The sequence below is a fragment of the Nycticebus coucang genome, chromosome 23, assembly GCF_027406575.1.
Source record: "Nycticebus coucang isolate mNycCou1 chromosome 23, mNycCou1.pri, whole genome shotgun sequence".
NCBI lineage: Eukaryota > Metazoa > Chordata > Mammalia > Primates > Lorisidae > Nycticebus > Nycticebus coucang.
Window position 1 is genome coordinate 6,885,479 of NC_069802.1, and position 21,641 is coordinate 6,907,119.

Below are 21,641 nucleotides of genomic sequence, written 5' to 3' on the forward strand. Positions count from 1 at the left end.
CTCTTGCAGGTTGCAATTGCAGTGGTTTCTACAGTTTTTGCTGCTTTCCTGATGACCAGATTCTAGATTTTATGAACAGTTAGTAAAGTCCAAGAAAAGAGAGACAGTGAGCTAATATGGTGATACATGAGATGCTCTTCTTAAATACCTAAACTATATTGTTTTTAGACATTGAGAACACTTGTAACTGTAGGTTTTCCTCTATGAAGCGTGACACTTGGTTGCAATAGCTATTTCACTTAACTGAGTGCCAGGGGCAGAAGAACCCTTCAGCAAAGGTGAGTTGTTCTTGTTTCTTTCCTAAACAATTTTTTTATACTTGATACATGCATAAAATAGAAGATTCACTCCACTATTAATTCTCACTTTTAGTGTCAATATGTATTTTGATTTTGCTGCTACACTTTTTGTTACATTTCCTTTATTTCTCATTTCAGCCAGCAACACCCTTTCCACCTCTGACTTCAGAATAGACTCTTCTTGGCTTCAGTGGTTACTTACCTTTCTAATTATTAGAAATGGTGGCCATATTTTATAGGCATATAGAATTGTATTTTAAAATTTTGTTTCCTATAATTATTCCTGTGATGTATCCTTTTTTTGTTGGCAGAATCTTATTATCTGACCTCAGCTGGGTTATTTCTACATAATAGTTATTTGATGCCTACTGTGGGCTGGACAATGTGCTATGAGCTTTACATGCATTATCTTAGATATTCATTATGAGGAAGGTGTTACTCTTGTAGCTGAATATCTCCTAGCTAGTAAATGGAAAATTCAGTATTTGTCTGATTTGGGAACCCATAATCCTAACCAATTAGCAAGTGGTTTTAAATTTCTGATCCCGGATAACTGGAAATAACATAACTAATGAATACAATTTCCTGCAAATGGGGCCTGAAGCTGAGTTTTTAACTAGCCCACAGGTTAATCTTATAAACACCTTGAATGACTGTAATACTGGTTTTCCTTATCGAGTGAGAGAAGAGTCATCCAGCTTAGTGTTTGGATTTAAAGAAAATGAATAGAGTATCCTTTGCCCTCTTCCCTCCCCAGTGTTATGTTGGGAGCTTTTATGAGAGTGGCTCCTGGCGAGATTCCAGGGAGCATTTGGACAACTCTGCTTAACCAAGCTGAGAACTTCTGTTCTGAGTAGTGAAGTTTCCAAAAAAGTGGTTTCCTCCACTGGAGCCATTTATTTAATATAGAAAACAGTTACAAATAAAAGGAAACACTAGGAATCCCTGTGAAACCACAGGACCATGAAATCACATAGCTTAAAGAAATTCTAATGTTTTTAAACTTTCACCTCTAAAGTCAAAATAAATGAATTCTTGAAGATTTCTTTTTTCCTGGCAATTCCAAAAAATCAAACAAAAATTTATTGTCCTTGATACTGAAAACAACACTTCAATGGTTATGTAAACACAGACATTGTATTACATGTTAACATTGGACAGAAATGAAATACAATAAGTAAGGATTTCAGCACCTGCATTTCCACAGTTTGGAGCTCAGTATATGATAGAATCCCTCGGCAACTATTAAAAAAGTATTTAACGTGTTTATTTGGAGGTGATGCTTTTCATTTTTACATGGTAGCATTTCCTAAAAATGCTATTAATAGTCTTCAGTAATTTAAGACCTTGAGGTTTCGTTTCAGTCAGTGTACTATACTTGTTCGTTTTCTTATTGAGTAAGATGTGTGGCTGCTTCTGCAGTCCTGTCCAGATGGCCTTGGATGAATGTCTGTACATTATTGGATTCTTTGTGTGTGTGTGACTCATTGATATCCTAGAAGATAAACTTGTTCATTATTAGCTTTGCTGGTTTTTAATTTAGAAGGGTTAAATTACATTTTATTAAACTTCATTAGCTTCTCAGGCAAGCAATATGAATGTAGCCACTTGCATTCTGCAAGCCTAATCTTCGTCATTTTATCTCATTGCTGCAGAGGAATAAGTTGAGATGGATATTTTTTTTGCAGTTGATAGTCCCTCTTTAGAAATCGTGTCAGATCACAGTCGTGATTGATGGATTGCTTGGATCTGCTCCCGTTGGCCTGTTGCCGCTTTAATTCCTTGGTTATGTTTGAATCTGCCACCTCGCCTGTCTTTCCTTGCTTAGGGCTATTGTGACTAATGACAAAATGATTTCAAACTAAATCATTTTTTTAAAATTCAAATGAGGCTTGGTGCTTTTTTTCTGGTTTAAACCACTGTGTGTTTGCTGAATACTGATGGAGCCACCAAAGTCTCTACACTCTGTGTGAAACAAAACATCACTCTGACTGACACATTAGTTGCTCCAAAATTTGTAGGTTGTGTGAATATTATTCCTAGTGAGTCCTGTGCCATATTAGGTCAGCAGATCCCTTAATCTCTCTGTGGTTTCTCATCATGGAAAAGGATAACTACTTTTTACATATAGACCTCAAAACGTAACTATGAAATAACGTGAGAATCATTTAACTGCTTGTTAGAGAGCAGAGATTTCACCTTCAAATCAGTCACTTCCTTTTCAGTAGGGTCTGATATATGGAATATTGAGACTTCCTAAGCATTTCCATGAGACTTGAGATTAAGTCAAGATAACATAGATCTTAGGCATTACCTACAATTTGCTTTTCTTTTTTTTTTTTTTTAATAACTTGCTGCACCTGGTGTGTAGGGCTGGCACGCTAACCACTGTGTGCCCAGCTACAATTTTCTGTTAAATAAATATATGTCCCATAGACAAAGAAGTAGAAAAAATTTTTGACACTTTCTCTTTAGCTATTTTTAAATTTTAAATTTTTATTTTAAGAGACTAAGCCTTACTTTGTTGCCCAGGTTGATCTCAAACACCTGCTTTTACATGATCCTGTCACTTTGACGTCCCAAAGTGCTGGGATTATGGGTGTGAGCCACCCTTCCTGGTCTTCTTTCTCTTTAATTTCTTAAAAAGGTCTTTGATTTGTATGATGTCTATTTCAATACAACTGGTCAAATGTGAAGTGGGTGCCTATCGCGTGCGTTAACCTACAGCGAGTGATAAGATGGTATTTATACACTAGCCTATTACACTTTTAAGCTGGGAATAAAAAGATTTGGTCTTGGGTCAGATAGTCATGACAGCAGCACTGTTCACACTTCTCCCTTCATCCTCACAAGGCCTCTTGCCTCACTGATTCTTTTTCTAATCACCTTAGTCTGATTCTATCTTTTTTCCTTAGGCTTTCCTTTTTCTCTAGGCATATTCTTCAAACATGCTTTTACTTACTTGATATTTATAACTTCTCCTATAGTAGATGTTGTCAGAGTATAATTTAAAATCATCAAAAACATGACTTATACAAATAATTAATGGACATATGTCAAAGATTTGTTCAATTATTAATTAATGACGGTACAACTGGTTCAAAGTCTTTTAGAGAAATGGCTGTGAATCAGCTTTTCAGTAAAAGGAATACTACACTCAGATTTCTAGATGACTTATAGAAGTGCTAAATATGCTGTCTGGAAATAAAACCATAACCTTTTGTAGTCTTTTCTGCTAGACAAGAATCTATAAGTTATTTTCTTCATAAATTATTATATGTTAACTTTACTTTGTTTGAGTTCTAATACAATATTGCATAGTAAAATCAAACTCAAGTAAATTCTCCTAGAGACTTAATATTTAGTGGGTTTCTTAAAGTGCATTATTATGATATTGAAAGGACATGCTATATATTTTTTTCTGACCTTCCAGTATTGAACACTATTTCTTAACAATATACTTGACTATTACAAATACTTGATTTACTCAAATAGATAGGTGCAGTTTGCATAATTAGTAAGGCTTCCTTCTTACTTGCGAGAAGGCTGTAGGGTGACCCAGGACAGACACCCTGGAGGCAACTTGATGTATGATTTTCAGGCAATTATAGCCTTTCTGTTCTTTTTTTTCAAAAAAGGAAATGGAATAAATTGATCAGTAAAATCCCTCCTCCAGTTTTAAATATTTTAATTCTTAATAAAATTAGGAAGAGTAAAATATCTTGGGCCTTCAGCGAGTGTATGGATTAGGCAACAGTGCCCCCTACAGGTCCTCTGTGAGTTCTGGGCAGGCCAACCTTGGAATTATCCTAGAATGTTTGGAGACTTTCCCCTCAGAAGTGGTTTGGCAGCACCTCCTGTCAGAATCCTTGATTTATTTAGATTGTACATATTATCTATTGTCACGATAATGCTGCATAACAAGCAAACACAATACTTCTGATACGTACAATAAATATTTCTTTTGCTCTCAAGTTTATGGATCATCTGGGAAGTTCTGTTGATCTTTGTTAGGCTTGGTTGAGAAGTTCATTTGCTCTCAGGGGGACAGATCTGTGTGTCTAGAGTCAGCTGGCTATTGAGTGATCCATGATAGCTTTCCTGGGATACCTGGCTCTGCTCTGAATGATCTCCCAATCTCTAGTAGGCTGTCTTAGGCCTGTTTTTATGATATGATGGCAATGCTTCAAGAGGGCATGGAAACAAGCAAGAACTCTTGAGAACAAGACTTGGAAACGACACTCAGTGTCACTGGCCAAAGACAGTCATTAGGCAGGTTGTGGGAAAATAGACTCCATCTCTTGATAAGGGAAGATGTATACACCCACATTACAAAGGGCATAAACATAGGAGGAAATGATAAATTGTTGATGTTTCAGTAACCAGTCTATCATATAGAACATGATTTACAGAGTTTCAGGAAGAATATTGATCTAGAGGAAAAGAAGAACTTAAATATTCTTGCACTTTGTTCTGGGGTACAGGTTAAGTTAGTTGGAGTCAGTTTGATCTTTTAGTCTTACTCTTAAAATTTAGTGGGCAGGATCAGAGCAGTGTTTAGAGCTATTTATTCTACGCTATCGAGGCAACACTGTTTTGAGTACCCTATCAAATGCTGCATGAATGTTGATATTTTTTAGTTCCATGAGTGGGAGCATGCCTATTGCTGGCTTTGTGCCAGCATCAGGCACTGTTTCCTCTGATCACCTCAGACCATTTGCTCCTTGGCCTTCCTAGTAACTGCACATTCATAAAGTGCCCTGTGCTTATTTAATGAGAACTCTCTTCCGATATTAGGAGTTCTCTCTTTGTTCCATGTTCTCCTCTCTCGTATTTTGTCCTGTCAACTGTAGTCGCCTTAGTCTCCCAGACTCTCAGCTCCAGCTCCTCAATTCAGGGGATCTGGCAGCTTTTCCAGGGTTCTCCTTCTCTGCGCCACAGCAGGAAACCTTCTTAAGGCTGTTTCTTCCCTCTTAGTGGTGTAGACCTATGTTGTCCAGTGTCTTCAAAATGACATTGTTTTGTTGTATGTTTTCTCCATTTTTTTTAGTCATTTCCAGAAATGCATGTTGCTTCATTTTAGCAAGAATTGGAAGTCTGTCACTTAATTTTGGCTGGAATTGGAACTGTCCAATCCTTATAGCTTAGTGTTAGGAAAAATGAAGATTTCTAAAGATCACGACAACCTAAGTTTTAATGAAAGAAGACAGTTCACCATCATCAGATTATAGTTGAAAAAAATACATTTCCTTACCATTTGTCTACTTTGTCCTTTTTTACTCTCTTCCCTTCTCTGAATATTTAACATTTTGTCACCATTTAATTCTTAATTGTATCTTTTTTTTTTTTTGGCAGTTTTTGGCCAGCTAGGTTTGAACCCACCACCTCTGGCATATGGGGCCGGCGCCGTACCCCTCTGAGCCACAGGCACCGCCCTTTTTTGCAATATTTTTGATTGTACCCTGGGTGCATATGTATCTTATCTTGCCAATGATAGTACATGACCTTTTAATGTTAGGGACATACCTTTCCTTCTTTATATTCTTCACTATGTGTATAACATTTTAAAATTAATGTTAATTAATTCATTAGTATCCTTTTTTGTAATAGGAGTTCCAAAATCTAAGGATTAATTCGGCGGTGCTTTGTTAAGAAGAGGTGCAGGATAAGTAATGGCTCTTCAGCTTTTCAGCTGGTACAGATTTTGCTTTCGGTTCTCTCCGCCACCTTTTGGTGCCATTCGCTAGGCTGCAGTTTCTCCTTAACTCAGCTGCAACCTTCTACTGTCAGCCGACGTGAAGAATGTTCCCTACACCTCTCAGAGTTTGCATTTTCCCTGTGTTGTGTGAGGATGCTTTTCTCCTCCACTCAGTGATTGACCCTGAATTCGTAATTCACAAGAATATCAAATGTGGACTCAACTCTTTCAACATGCTGGTGGGGCGTAGGACTAAAAAAGATTATGTTCGTAGAATAAACCTTGGTCTCTAAAGTGAGTTCTCAGTTAATTGTGCATGATTTACTACCTTATGTATTACTATCTGTGAATTGCCCTCTGAGGCTGGCTCCTTCCCATCACCCGTATGTGAGCTGTTCTCTCTCTCCCCTCCCCGTATTTCTCCATCTCTTCACGCACCACTTGTTTCATAAAATGGCAGTGTGAAAAGGTATGGAAAGTAATTACAGTATAACCTTAACATAACTTAGAATAATCATAATTAGGGAGGACAAATTATTACAAAAAATTGTAGTATATTCTAAAGTCGAGTATGACTATTTAAGGGATCATCTGAAAAATTGCTTTCTTTCATTAACATGAACAATCTATAGTTGACTATATATGTATATATTATGTATATATAAGTGATTTATTGTGACTGTCAAAGTGACAAGGGGAATTAACTTTACTTGTATATCATACAGCTTTATTAAAATATAATCTTTTTCGACAAGTAGGATGTGATGGAAAACAGTGAATTATATATTTTGATTTAATCAGTCTGTATTGATTAATGGTTTGGATTCAGATATATATGCAACTATTTGGTGGTACTGTTTATATGTCTATCATAATATTTTATTTCAACTTATTTTTTTCTTTATATTTTCATCATTATTTCTGGTGAACAACTAAAAAGTGTCAGGATTTTTATAGTAATGTGTATGATTGTCTAAGATTCTTCATGAAAATAAATTTCAGGGATTTGGAAACCAAAGTTTTTGGAGGTTTTTTTTTAAGGAATGTCACAAATACATGGGTAGTTGTTACTGTTGTTATACTGTGCACGTAACGAGGAATACTTCTCCTGTTTACAAACAAACATATGTAAAACTCTTTGAAACATATATGATATATGAGAATATTATTTGCAACTAAACTGAACAAAGAATTTGTACATCTTTAGAAACTTTTAAAATAAAATCAAGTATAGTCTTAGTGTCTAGGTGTAACAACCTAATCTTTCCATGGTTTTAAACTCTAATTATTTATAAGAATGAATAATATTTTAAAATAGAAGGTTTTTGATTCATAGTTTTAGATATATGCACTTAACTTGTAGTTAAGTATTTTAGTACTTTTTATCAAGCTGAAGGTCTGTCACCTATTAATAAATGTTTGTTTTTTGGAAATAACTAGCTTTATATGTTTTGGTTCCTTCAAATCTTGTACCAATCTGAATAGAAATACATAACCAATACAATTTTTCATATTCCATTACAGAATACAAGTGGCAATTTGAACATGAGGAAAAGAACAAATGCTTTGGTTCACTCTGAATCCGATGTTGGGAACAGAATTGAGATGGGAAATCATTCAAGCAAATCTTCCTTGGTTGTTCAAGAATCTTCTGAAGCCACACCTCGGTCTTACTTAGCTTCCAGTCCAAACCCGTTCAGCCGCGCAAAGGCTGCAGAAACTATCTCCGCTGCAAAAGCCCTTCCACCTGCTTCTCCTTCTACGTCCAGCCAGACTGGGCCTGTGTCCCGACGAGCTTCCATGGGAGCTGCTGCTACTCAGCGTTTGTTTGGATCGAGACTGCAGAGGATTAAGACCACGGTCAACACCACAGGGGCTCCCGGGAAATCCTCAGCCCCCACCCCTCCCTCCGCTCCACCACCTTCTGGATCTGGTACAAGTAAAATAGACAAATATGCCCGGATTCTCTTTCCAGTCACATTTGGGGCGTTTAACATGGTCTATTGGGTTGTTTATTTATCTAAGGACACTATGGAGAAATCAGAAAGTCTAATGTAATTTTTTTTTTCTATAGTAGTTTGCTTAAAGATGATGAAAGTGCAGACTGTCTTTTAAAATGTTTTTAAATATAAATAATTATTCTTTACTAAAATAAAAATTCTGTGTAATTTTTCCATTTTAAAAATACAAGCCAGTTATTGGGAGAGTTAATTAATTCCTCAGGAAAGACAAAGTGAAGCATGTTTCTCCTCAGAAAGATTTAAAAAGAACTCAGCATTCAAATTAGACAGAACATAGACCACCTTGGAAAGCTGGGACCAGGGACATAGGGCTATTAGAGATACGGGGTGCATATTTTTGCATTGAAATTTGAAAACAGACTAGGACATTTTTTAAAATAACCTGTGAATATCAACTAACCATCCTAAATTTCCCAGTGGCACTGCCCTTAACCAGAATAGTGAAGCAGGTATTACATGAAGCGACCTTTGGATATCCTCTTAGTACCTGCAAGCAAAGGAATTTTCCCGTTAAACAAAACATCAGTAAAAGGAAAATGGAACAAAACAGACACATCAGTAGAGTGAAACTTCTGTTGCATCAAAAATGAAGATGTAGACCAGAGAAAATACGTTCCCTTTCATATGTTGGGCAAACAGTACTAAACAATTGACTTGAAATTTTACGCTCTGAGCCAAAGTTTAACTCCTTGTGTGGATTCTTTTTCATAGCAGTTCCTTCAGTTATGTGTCCATTCACTACATAGTTACTAAGAGCCTGCTGTGTTCCAGCCACTATGCTGGACACTGTCTTTCTAGGAAAGCTCTATCGGCTTTACCCGCAATATTACTTAAAAAGTAGAACAGTCGATGCATGCCAAAGAACCGTAAACTAGCAGAAGACGTTGCATTCTTTAGTGAAGGACATTTATGTAGAGTCTGATGACATACTCAAAATAATTGTTTCTCCTATACTGGTAAGAGATAACAAGTGTATTTGTCCACATATCCACTTTGAGATAAGTACATGTTAGTACAACTTCAACAATTGGTTTTCAAAATATAAAGAGAATGTGATACAGATTGTTTTGTAAGTGGAAAGCACTGTGTGCCTGAAAGTAAAGATCTGGGCACTGTAAGACTTCCTAGATCACCTGCCTCAAGTTAAATCAGAGTCATGTAATAGAATTGGAGCAGTATCATCAGAAATAGGAACTCCACGTAGGCTTTTAGAGGCTTTTCCTAACACAGATCTGTCTATTAGCTGGTGAAATGCTCACCTTCTGGACGGTTTTGTGTCCATGTTTTATTTCTGGGCACTTTCTGTATTTGTTTTCCGAGTGTTTCATTAAAGTTTCATAACCAAGGTGAGTATTTTAAAATTAAAGGAGTAGCGAAGGAAAGGAATGAAGGGGGGGGAAATCCTAGGTGTGGGGTCGGATGCCACTGACTGTTATTCAATGTATCAGGATTTTCACGTACTGGCTTTCATTAGGAAAGCGTCATGACTTAATTGAATTTCGTGCACCTGTCTCATGCAGCTCGGTCCAGGTCTGTTTTTGTTGTTGTTGCATATCACTTCCACATCTTTCTTCTATACTTTTCACTACTTGCTCTGGAGATGTGTGAATGAATGTGTTCCAAGAGACCATTTTGATAGAAATGACCACTTTGTAAACAGGATATCTTATTTTTTTAAGAAAGAAAGGATGTTCATTGGCATCAACTTTTCAGTTATTGCATAGCCTTGTAATGGTTGTACATGAGTCCTGTAAAATGTGAAAATGTCAAATATTAATTGGGAGTCATATCTGAGAATTCTCTCTTGGCTATCTCTCTAGGTATTTCACAGAATCAACACACCTTAAGGCTGAAAAATGCTATAGAAATTACCCAATCCAAATCCTCACTTACAAATCGATTCCAGTAAAATGAAGTCCAGTAAAATCTGTATATATGTATAAATTTAATAAAGAATACTTGTACAGAAAAGTTTATCATAAATTATTTCATGAATGTGAATAGATTTCTGGCCTTGAGGATAATGCTTAGGATTACAGTCAGAAGCTATGATAGTTCATTATTTTAATGAAATGATTTAGTTCTTTGGTGAGGAACACTTAATCTTTGCTTATCTGTTGGCCTAATCTTAATAAATATTTCTTTGGCTTCCTTTTTTAAACAATATTCTTCTCTTATAAATTGTACAGGTTTAAAGAGATAAAAATAAATGATTTTAGATTTATAGACCAGAGGTCCAGGTGAACTCATAGTGTTTTTTCTTACCTTTGCATATGAAGATTTAAATAAATCAAGTGGCTGAACAAATAAAAAGGACAAAATTAACCAAAGGTTTCTAATTGTTACTTTGAAGAATAAATTAATTAGAAAGTCTAATTATTAGTAGAAAAAATAAATTGTTTCCCTTGCACAAAATGTTTATAATAACGTGTGGTTTGTTTTCCCTAACTGAATCTCATCAAATTCACTCACTGATTTTTTATTTTGTTCATCACTTTTATCTTCCCATTAACTCGAAGGTATATTAAGTAAGACACTTTCTTATAGTCACTTTCACTATTAGAAAATCTTACAAGAATAATTAGAGACACTCGGAGTCTTGATATTCTGTGAAGAATAAGAAGAATTCTGGCAGAGAATGGTCCTCTTGCATGTCTTTTTTTAAGGTGAATTTCAGAGTAGTTTTATTCAGCACCAAGATCCATATTCCAAGTTGGCCACTGACTGATTTACAATTACTTCTAATTTTCTCTGGGCATGACTAGCTATAAAAATATATTTACATGATTAATCTACAGCTAAAAATGACTTGCATTTGTGCATATACATAGTACTTGGAATATGTATATTTTAAATTGGACCTCACAAATCTGGAATTAAAATAGGCAGAGAGCAGAGGCACACTCTTTTATAAATGAAATGAGTCACAGAGAAATTAGTAACAAAGATAAAAGCACAGGGCTGGTATGAACTTTGAAAGGTCATTTTTCAGTAACCTCACGTTAGCAATGACTGTTTCCAGCAATATATAATAAATGTATTTGTCATTTATTTTACTCATGAATCTGTCAATTCTGCCTGGCATAGGAAAAAAAAAAATCTCCATTCTCCACTGCACTATTTTCCAATAGTCTTCTCTTCTATATTTGTGAATACTCTCCAGTGGAAAATCACTAGGCAGAGAGATAGGTCACTTCGTTTCAAATTTTGACTGTATCGTGGTTTTCACAAGTCAACTTCCCTAGTACTGATATCTCATTTATAATAGGGAGTGGGTGGATTAAACAATATCTAAGACTTTTTAAACTTTAATGTTCTCTAATTTTCTTAGTAATATGAGCATATTCTTATAATAGATGCACTCAATACTTTTTTGCCACAAACAGATGTGTATGTAAAAAAAAAAAAGTTCTATTATTAATTACTTTAAGCCCATGACTTGCCTCAAACTGAGATTTCCTTATCTTTAAAACAAAAACATCAGTATCATCTCTCCTTTTAGATTGGGCATTTTCTTTCCCATGCAAAATTATATACCTTAAAGACTGAAGAATATTGGTTATTTCTCTTTTCTGGGTTTTTATTAATTGTTACTAATGAGACTCCTGGCTGATTTGGGTAGCGTGCTGATTTTTAGACATACAAAAGTAAAGAAAGTGACCCCTTCCTTGCAGGTGGTCATAGTTTGGTAGTGATGAGAAATAATTCTCGAGTATAATAAGTGCTTCCATTGTACAGAGCTGTGCCGAGGGTAGGGTAAGACTTGCTTAGGGATGAATATATATGGGGCATCATAAACCTCAATAATCAAGGCACATAATATTTTAAGCCAATGTTTTAAAAATCAAAATTAATGAAAAAATTATGATGAACAAAATATTTCAATTTTAAATAAATATAGGATCAATAGTAATAATGTTGTCTTTTGCCTCAGGCTCCAATGTTGCTTGGCACAGTGCTGTTCTAGATACTAGATAAAGGATACAACTTTGTTAGTAAGGAGAAAAAAGAGAGATGGCAGGCAAAGCTTGGCAGAGATGACGTTGAACTAAACTTTGCAGAACACTTTATAGTTCTCACCCTCCTTCCACTTCCACAAACAAACAACAAACAAAGCGCCTGTGCATCACTTCCTGAAGCCTGAGAAGAGATGGAGATTGGGACGGTCAGGGTAAGCTTACTACAAACCTACAGCGAGAGAAGGCGAAGTTACTCAAGTGAGAGTTGATGTTGGAAAGACGCCGAGGGGCTGGATTAGGGAGAGTTTTGTGTAAATGACTAAGTAGATAGAATTTGACCTGTATGAACCGTGGTTTGGAGGGCCATGAATCTAGAGGTAGTGGAAAAATTGAGATTTCTCATTTTTTCTCTTTTAATTAATTTTTCATTCTTCCATTTGATTTTTTGTTCATCCAATGATTTCATGGTCATTGTAAAAATAATACGTATTTCTTAAAAATAAAAGATAGTCATTGGAGAAATTTAAAAACAATATCAATATCCCATCAGAAATTATTAATATTTATTGATTATGCCAAGTATGTCTGTATGGACATGTTTATATAGATGGTTTGATCGAAAGACACAATTTTATGAATGTGCCATATTTGCTGCTATTAAGTAATAAAAAATAAATCGACTATTATCTCAGTTTAAGATAAAAAAAAAGAGTAAAACTTAAGAAATTGTTGAAATTTAGACAGTGTTCCTTTAAAGAAAAATAGTGTGTCAACAAAGAAAGAGATTTTAGGGAGTCCGTGCTTTTTTTATCTAGGTTTTTTTTATTTTGGGAATTTTCTTTCTGATTTATGTCTAATTTTTCTTTAGGAATGCTAATTGTGTTCAATCTTTTTGTCTCCATAACTGTTTATTATATTCTCTATAATCACTTTTGTGTCTTTAAATTTTTTGTCAACTTTTTCAACTGTAACACAAGTGAGTTTTCTATTTTGTTTATTCTAGTCTGGAGCTTGTGATTTTCAACTTCATGATGGTTTTATTTTTCTCATTGCATTGCCTGCCACTGCTATTTCATTGTTATCCGATAATCTGCTTCCCAACCCTCAAATATGGTAAATCAACATTTTTATCTTTACTCCTATATCCTATCACTTGGGAATAGCAGGAATAGTCCTCTGCTATTTATACTCCCTCCTTTGCCTATTTTCTGGGCTGATGTATCTCTGTTAATCACTGAACAAGGGAGCCAGCTATTTACTGAAGTCGAGAGTGAGAAGCAGTGGGAGGGTGAGTCATATCTGCCCAGAGAAGCTATTTAAATTTCAGGCTTCAAGCCCACCTCCCCAAATCCATTTTAATTTCTGTTCAGAGACCATATTTTTTTAAATCTATTTTTGACATTCGGGTGGTCTGTGTTGCTCACAGTATTAAAACTCTCTGTTCTCCTTCCTCTACGTTGTTATTGCTATAGTGATTCTTACGCTCTCTCCCTCTCTCACTCTAGCATTCTATGTTATCCAGTAATCTGCTTCCCAACCCTCAAATATAGTAAATCAACATTTTTATCTTTACTCCTACATCCTATCACTCGGGAATATATAGATACTGACATTGGGTGGAGTCAGCTTTTGTTTTTCTTTTGCCTTTTTATACTACATCTCCTGATGGCTTCAAACAATCCATCTTTGGAAGACATCTCAGGATCATGACACTCAGTTAAATCCACATACTCCACAAGATAACATGCAAATTTCTTTTCTCCTAATGGTTTAAAAGCTACTGATCATAGTGTGTCATCAATTACTTGTTAATTACAGACATGGTTTTGATTTTGTCTCAATTTTTATTATTTATGTTATTTTGGGAACTTTAATGGGAGGGGACTAAATGGCAAATACTTTTTTTTCATTGTTTTTACCTGAATAGTCCTCTGCTATTTATACTTCCATTAGACCAGGGTTGACCAGAGTATCTTTTACAGATAGGACAACCAGAGTTACATGGTTTTTACCTTCTGTATCAGATGTCCTTGAAATCAGGCATTAAACCAGTATTAAATCTGGATTAAAGCAGCCACATGGTACCTTAGAATACTGGGGAGGACCAGCTTTTTTAGTTTCTCTTAGGGAATTCCAGAGGTATTTCTGTGAAAGTGTTTCCCTTTCCTTTCTTTGTCCTTTCTCTTCTAGGCTCCACTTTCAATCATGTATGCCAATCTTACTTTGTTACACTGGTTATTTTTCTGTCCCTTGATTCATCAGTGGACTGGTGGTGTGCATATTCCTTTCACTATACAGATAAAAAAATTAAGATCTTTTTAAATGATGATGAGTTTACTGAAATTTTAGAAAATGTTTATTCTTTCTTTTTTTTGCATTATTTTTCATTTCAGGTTAATGTGAGGGTACAAACAACGAGGTTACAATATTTGCATTTGTCGAGTAGAATCCCTCTTGTAGTTGTGTTCCGCACCCAAAATGTGCGCCATATATCCTTACTGTGCCCATTAAATGGGAGCACCCCAAACCCCTCCCTCCTCCACTCTCCCTCTTCCTCATCCCCCCAAATTGAATTGAATTTTTTCTTTTATGTGGGCATATATGAGATCATCTACTGGCTTCATATTAGTATTGAGGACATTGCTTTTCCATTCTTGTGATATTTTACTAAGAAGAATGTGTTCTTTCTTTCTTTTTTTTTTTGGAGACAGAGTCTCACTTTATTGCCCTCACTAGAGTGCTATGGTGTCATAGCTCACAGCAAACTCAAACTCTTGGATTCAAGCGATCCCTTTGCCTCAGCCTTCCAAGTAACTGGGCGCCTGCTACAATGCCTGGCTATTTTCACCCTTGGCCATTTTGGTCTCTGGAGCTCAAGTCTATACCTGCCTTGGCCTCCTAGAGTGTTAGGATTACAGGTGTGAGCCACCGCAAGAGGCCTGTAGCTTGTCTCTACCACCAGTTACTTCTGCTAAAAAATAAAAGGAACACTCACATTTAATATAAAATAATTTTTGAATAAAATATTGCCCTTTCCTTTTACTAGAGATGAGTATCTCTACTTCAAAATAGAAAAATGCACCTATGCAAAGGAAATGTATGAAAATCCAGGTGTATTTTATCACTGAATATATTAATTTCATTGCAAATACTAACCTGGAAAAAAGAATTGCATGAATGTATTGAAATGTCACCAGTTGTCTCAAGCTATGACTTAATTGGTCATGTTAAACAGGGGATACATGATAAATTAGATATATTTTACAGTAAACACTAAAATCTAAGACTAATTATAGTTTTCCTCCATTTTCTGTTATATACATTTCGTATATTTTTAGTAAAACAAACTTTTCAGCACTTCTACTTATGCCATTTAATTTTAGTTGCTAAAAGATAGATGCAACCTACACTGGAAATATTTCCCTACGATACATTGGGATTTTGTGTGTGTTTGATCAGAGAGAATGAACAAATGGTGTCAGCAAAATATTATGTAAAATAAAGGGATGATGTGGTTTTCCTTGATAAAAAATATCTCCCTTGCACTTTATATCACCTATTAATATAATGTGAACTGCAATTATGTGTTTTCAATATACATATACATCATAATTATAATATAATATTTTGCTGAACTTATTTGTTTTATATCTTCCCAGGTAATGTCTTATTCTTATTCTTTCTATGGCATTAATTAAGAGTGCAGTAAATATAGGAACACAGTTCTATTGTTGGTAATATACAATCTTACTAATTACATAATATTATTTTTAGGGCAAATAAATTAATATATAAACTATGATTTTAATGGGAGTCTATACAAATTATACTTGGGTTAATCTAAAATGCATTCCTTTATGAGAAGTAAAAAAAACTTTGATAATTGAAAATGTATATTATTACAATTAACCTTTGACTTTTTTCAGTCTTTTATATTTGTGAAATATAGTCTATATTCTGTCTTTGCAGATGTTGCTGATACAGTGGAGTATGTTAGCTTGTCATTTTATTGATTATATATATCATCTCCTTGTTCAAACATACATTAAATCAGAGTTTTCATTTTTTAAGAGACAGATAAATTATTATTGGTTGGTAAGATAAGGTTTTATGATTGTAAAGGCAGTTCACGGTAGATTGAATAACAATTCGGTTTTCATACAAAGCCATATCGACATGATAAGACTTTGTAGTTTGAAATAAGATGTTAAAATTGTACTTAATGAAAGAAATCCCCTAATACTTTTACAATTAATGAAAAGATTAAAAAGTCAAAAAGAAAAAAAAAAGGCTTTCTTTGGTTTTTCAAGTGAAGCATATACAAACTGAGGAATAGTTTATTCCCTCCCTCCTCCAAAATAATTTTAAATTGTTTGTTTAGTTGCACAATTGAAAATATTACTTATTACAGAAGTTAAGAAAATCCATAATGCATATTTCATCATATGAAACTATATTTGTTACCTCTTAGCTTCATTACTCTTGCTCAATCAGAATCATGAATGTAAAGCTTGATAAAGTTTGATGAGAGATACAGGGGGTTTGATTTCACGGGGAAGTCATTTCCTCAAGGACCCCTTTCTTTCTTTCTTTTTTTTTTTTTTTTATCGTTGGGGATTCACTGAGGGTACAATAAGCCAGGTTACACTGATTGCAATTGTTAGGTAAAGTCCCTCTTGCAATCATGTCTTGCCCCCATAAAGTGTGACACACACCAAGGCCCCACCCCCTCCCTCCTTCCCTCTTTCTGCTTCCCCCCCATAACCTTAATTGTCATTAATTGTCCTCATATCAAAATTGAGTACATAGGATTCATGCTTCTCCATTCTTGTGATGCTTTACTAAGAATAATGTCTAAGGACCCCTTTCTTGAGGCTTTTAGGAATCACATTTGACTCCCTGAACCTGGGATTTGACTTTATGTAGGAGCACTGCCATGGTGTACTATGGTGAGCAGCACATAGAAATTATAATTTTGCTTTTGCAAATTTGTTTTATAAAAAGGGACATTGTCACATGTTGATTTAGTATTTTAAAATATTTCATTGGAATATGGGTTCTTCTATTCTGTCTCTTTAAGCAAATGTCCCTTGCTTCTCAAAGCCAAACTCATTACTCATGGTAATCATGGTAGCAAACTTCCTGTGCTTCTTAAAATGAAATTTATACTGAAAAAATAACATTGTGTCATTGTTCAGGTCTCAATCTCTCACTTGAAAGTGAGTCTTTAAAATAGTAAGAATTTAAATTTCTATAAAATGTAATCAAAGATACATATTTTAAGATAAATGTGTTGGAATTAAACTCTGGAATTATGAAAATATAAAAAAAGTATCCCTCTAATGTATTTTTTTCTATTTAAATTTAAAACAATAAATATAAATATCTTTGGAATATTTTTTGGTTTATGTACTTTTTTTCTGTGTAAATATCTTTTGTTTTGACTGCTCACAGTCTTGCTTGTGACATGATATTTCACCTTGGACGCGATGCTGCTATCATGAACATTCCTAGTTTTTACTTCTAATTTCCGCATGACCAATAACCACCATTACCATTTCAGTTATGCCAAGTTTTAGATGTTATGGATGAAGAGAAGTTACAGGATCCATGAAATGTGGTGTGGCATAATTAAAACTTTTTACTAAGTGGCTTTGATTCACTAATGGGGATTCAAATGTCTATGGGTACATGCGTGTGTGTGTGTGTGTGTGTGTGTGTGTGTGTGTATCTTTTCTGATTGGTTGAACTCATGAGAAAGTCAAAATTAATAAATTACAGTAATTAATCTATAACTTAATCTTAACTTGGAAGACCAAACTAAATTTCTGAGAAAACAAATGAGATTAATTTCTAATAAAAATATATGAGTTTATGCTTTTTAATGTTGAACTCAGTATTAGTTATAATCATTTTGATAAAATGAAGCACTTTAATACTATGACTATCTTTAATGAAAGTCTGAGTTTTATTTATTTATTTTTTGCATCTCAAAATGTGCTATGAAACATTATGAATATAATGTTCTGAAACATCTGTTTCCTGAAGAAAAATTTGGGTTTTTGCTCATATCTTTTAATTAAGAGAAAGCACCTAAGAGAAAATGAAGTTAACAACAGGTGTTCATGATACACACACATACATTCTTTTATCAACACCTGAATAAAGGACATAATATTCACAGTAGTCTTATTTTGTTTATTTATTGAATGATATATAATATTAATTGAAGAATGGTCTCTTTTTTAAAGGCTGAATAGTATGTTTTTTATGGCTGACTACTACTTTATGCATACACTACATTTTATTTTATTTTATTTATTATTTTTATTGTTTCAGGTTCATTGAGGGTACAAAGAATTAGGTTACACTGTTTGCATTTGTTAGGTAAAGGCCCTCTTATAAGTGTGTCCTGCCCCCAAGAGGCGTGCCCCACACTGTGACCTCTCTTCCCCACCCCTCCTCCTCTCTCCCTGCTCCCTTATTCTCCCATCCCCCCATCTTAAATTGATTTGAGTTTTTCTTTCATGTGGGTGTGTATTAGATTGTATACTGGCTTCACATTAGAATTGAGTACATTGGATACTTGCTTCTCCATTCTTGTCATACTTTACTAAGAAGAATGTGTTCCACCTCCATCCAGGTTAATACAAAAGATGTAATGTCTCCATCTTTTTAATGGCTGAATAGTATTCCATGGTGTACATATACCACAGCTTGTTAATCCATTTCTGGGTCGGTGGACATGTAGGATGTTTCCACATTTTGCAATGGTAAATTGAGCTGCAATTCACTGTCTAATGCAAATATCCTTATGATAAAATGATTTCTTTTCTTCTGAGTAGATACCTAGTAATGGGATTGCAGGATCAAATGGGAGGTCTAATTTGAGTTATTTATACTACATTTTGTTAATCCACTCATGTACTGATGGGAACTTGGATGGCTTCTACATCTTTGCAATTGCAATTTGTGCTGCAATACACATTCGTGTGTAGGTGTCTTTTTAATAAAATGTCCTTTTCTGCCTTTGGGTAAATACCCAGTAGCAGGATGGTAAATGCTATTTCCATATATCCACCAGGATGGGTATTCAAATGGTAGGTCTATTTTTAGTTCTATGAGGTATCTTTATACTACTTTCCATAGAGGTTGTACTAGTTTTCAGTCCCACCAACAATGTATAAGTGTTCCTGTCACTCTGCATCCACCTCAGCATTTGTAGTTTTGGGACATGACTCAGTATTAAATTGGAGCTAATAGATCAATACTTATGATCTAGCAGGCGGGAGGGGGAGGAAGGGATGGGTAAATTCACACCTAAGGAGTACAATGTACACTATCTGGTGACGGGCATACTCATACCTGTGACGGGGATTGTACAAAACCACTTTATATAACAAAAATGTTTGTACCCCCTAATATTATTAAATAATTGTTAAATGATAAAAATTAAAATCTCCAGGAAAAAATGGAGTTAATGTCCAACTGTATTTATAACATTTAGTCATAGTGAAATTTTTTCTATTAAAATTTAATATTTAAAATGTGCAAACCAGGCATGGTGGCTCATATCTGTAATCCTAACACTCTGGGGGACTGAGGCAGATGGATCATCTGAGCTCAGGAGTTCGAGACCAGCCTGAGCAAGAGTGCAACCCCATCTCTAAAAAGAAAAAATGAGTGTTGTGGTGGGGAGTTGTTGTCCCAGCTACCGGGGAGGCTGAGGCAAGAGGATCTCTGGACTCCAAGAGTTTGAGGTTGCTGTGAGCTAAGATGCCAAAGCACTCTAACCAGGGCACAGAGTGAGACTCTGTCTCAAAAAATAAAATAAAATAATAAAATAGAATATGTAGCCTCTTTATTGTGCCGTGATTTGTCACATACATATGCACATCTATGTACACACACATTTCTGAAGGTCTCATTGTTTAGCAGATTCTTTTTCCTATGAAGTTGATACTATACAGAAAGTACTTGCTTCCTATTTTTAATGTTGATAAACACAAAAACACAGTCAATGCAGAAGAAGTGGAAGTCAAAATCAAACAAATAAAATTATCCATAAACACAAGAATAAACAGCGAGATAGGAAATATAAGTTATTGCAAGTTATATTGGAAATATAATGACATTTCAAACTGGATTAAATAAATTGCTTAAATTTTACTGGTTTAATTTAATCTCCTGTGAATAATTTCTACATAGCTCACTTTCTAGAGAAGCCTAATAGTCAAAGGTTAATTTTCTTTCTGATTAACTGGAACCAGAAGCTCAATGCCGGTCTTTGGGAACAGTAACTGTGAACTTGTTTACACTGGGACCTGATCAGCAATGTTATCCTCTGTGCATTCTGAAAATGAGTCTCTTTTTATTACATGAATCACATGAATTCCTACTATTTTATTTTAGTATGTTTTGCTAATGTCGAATACGCCTCTGCATCTACCATGTGAATTCTTATGTTATCATCTGTCTCATTTTATTCTGAAGGATGTAAAATAATGTCATCCATTTACCATTGGTTTGGATTATGCTCACCTTCGAAAACTCTTCGGGGTAACATTCATCACCTCAGCATTCTAGGCAAATGGATTCATGAATCTGTATCATTAGTATTAAGATAAATGTTAATCAGTAGCACCATTAAATAAAGCCCATCTGTCTGCTTGTGTAATGATATTATGGTCAACACGCCCCACATGCATTTACCAGTTGAAAACTAAACAGATTGGTACATGTGTACTCTTCATAGAAGGCTGTATCTCAACTGATGGACTATTCTGACATTCTGACAGCATTTCCATTTCTTCCCTGACTTGCTGCCTGAATCTTGCCTACTTTCTGCTTAGAGTAAACATAACATAGTGTGGTGCCAAACTCCTTCCCTCGTGGTCTGGGAGCTCCTACCAGGGCCACGAGACAGGAGAACAAAAATCCCCCTTTCTCCTGCATACAAAATGGAAACGATGAAGGCAGCTTTCTATTTTTGCATGTTCTCAAGTGTGTTACTTTTTAACCACTACATCACATAATAAATCATATTCCTTCATAAATGAAGACAACACATTCTTCACTCATAAGTAAGACTAGGTGTAATGTTTTGCAAAAAAGCAAAATAGGGGAAAAACTATTGCTCTTTATTTTGGAAAACATTGCCTTGTGAAGAGAATTATACCTTCTGGCCACCCTAAGAATAAAACACACATAGAATTGAAAATGTTCTTTCCAGACTGTGCTAACTGAATTATTCAAATGTAACTCTCAAAGAGCAGATCTAAAACTCTGGCATTCATCATAAAGGTTGAGTGATATGTAATTCATTTTCCATTACACAAATGGAAATGCTCCTTCCTTTCTACTCAAGGGCTGGCCCTGTTACAGGTGCCTTGGTCTCATCTCTCTGGACTCACCCACTCTGCACATTGATGTTGAATATTTCTAAAGCTCACTTCTGTTAATTTCATAGATTTAAAATGACTCTGTGAAATGCCTTGGTCTCTACTGGTTTCTCGATACCTTTGGGATAAATATGAATTCCTTACTAGGCCATATAGGGCTCAACACAATCAGACCCTAAGTCCCCCTTCATCCTCTCCTTCCACCAATTCTACACTCTAACCAACCAGACGGCATGAATCCTCTTAAAATACTCTGCACAGAC

General features: G+C 35.0%; 1 protein-coding gene across 1 annotated transcript in view; it reads left to right on the forward strand.

The window, feature by feature from the left end:
* Window positions 1–8,171, forward strand: part of GABRA4 (gamma-aminobutyric acid type A receptor subunit alpha4) — a 69,707-nt gene extending 61,536 nt beyond the window's left edge. The window contains exon 9 of the mRNA XM_053578109.1: window positions 7,522–8,171. Within this exon, the coding sequence (XP_053434084.1) occupies window positions 7,522–8,055 (534 nt within the window). The 3' untranslated portion in view covers window positions 8,056–8,171. The remainder of the gene's footprint in view (window positions 1–7,521) is intronic.
* Window positions 8,172–21,641: the final 13,470 nt, after the last annotated feature.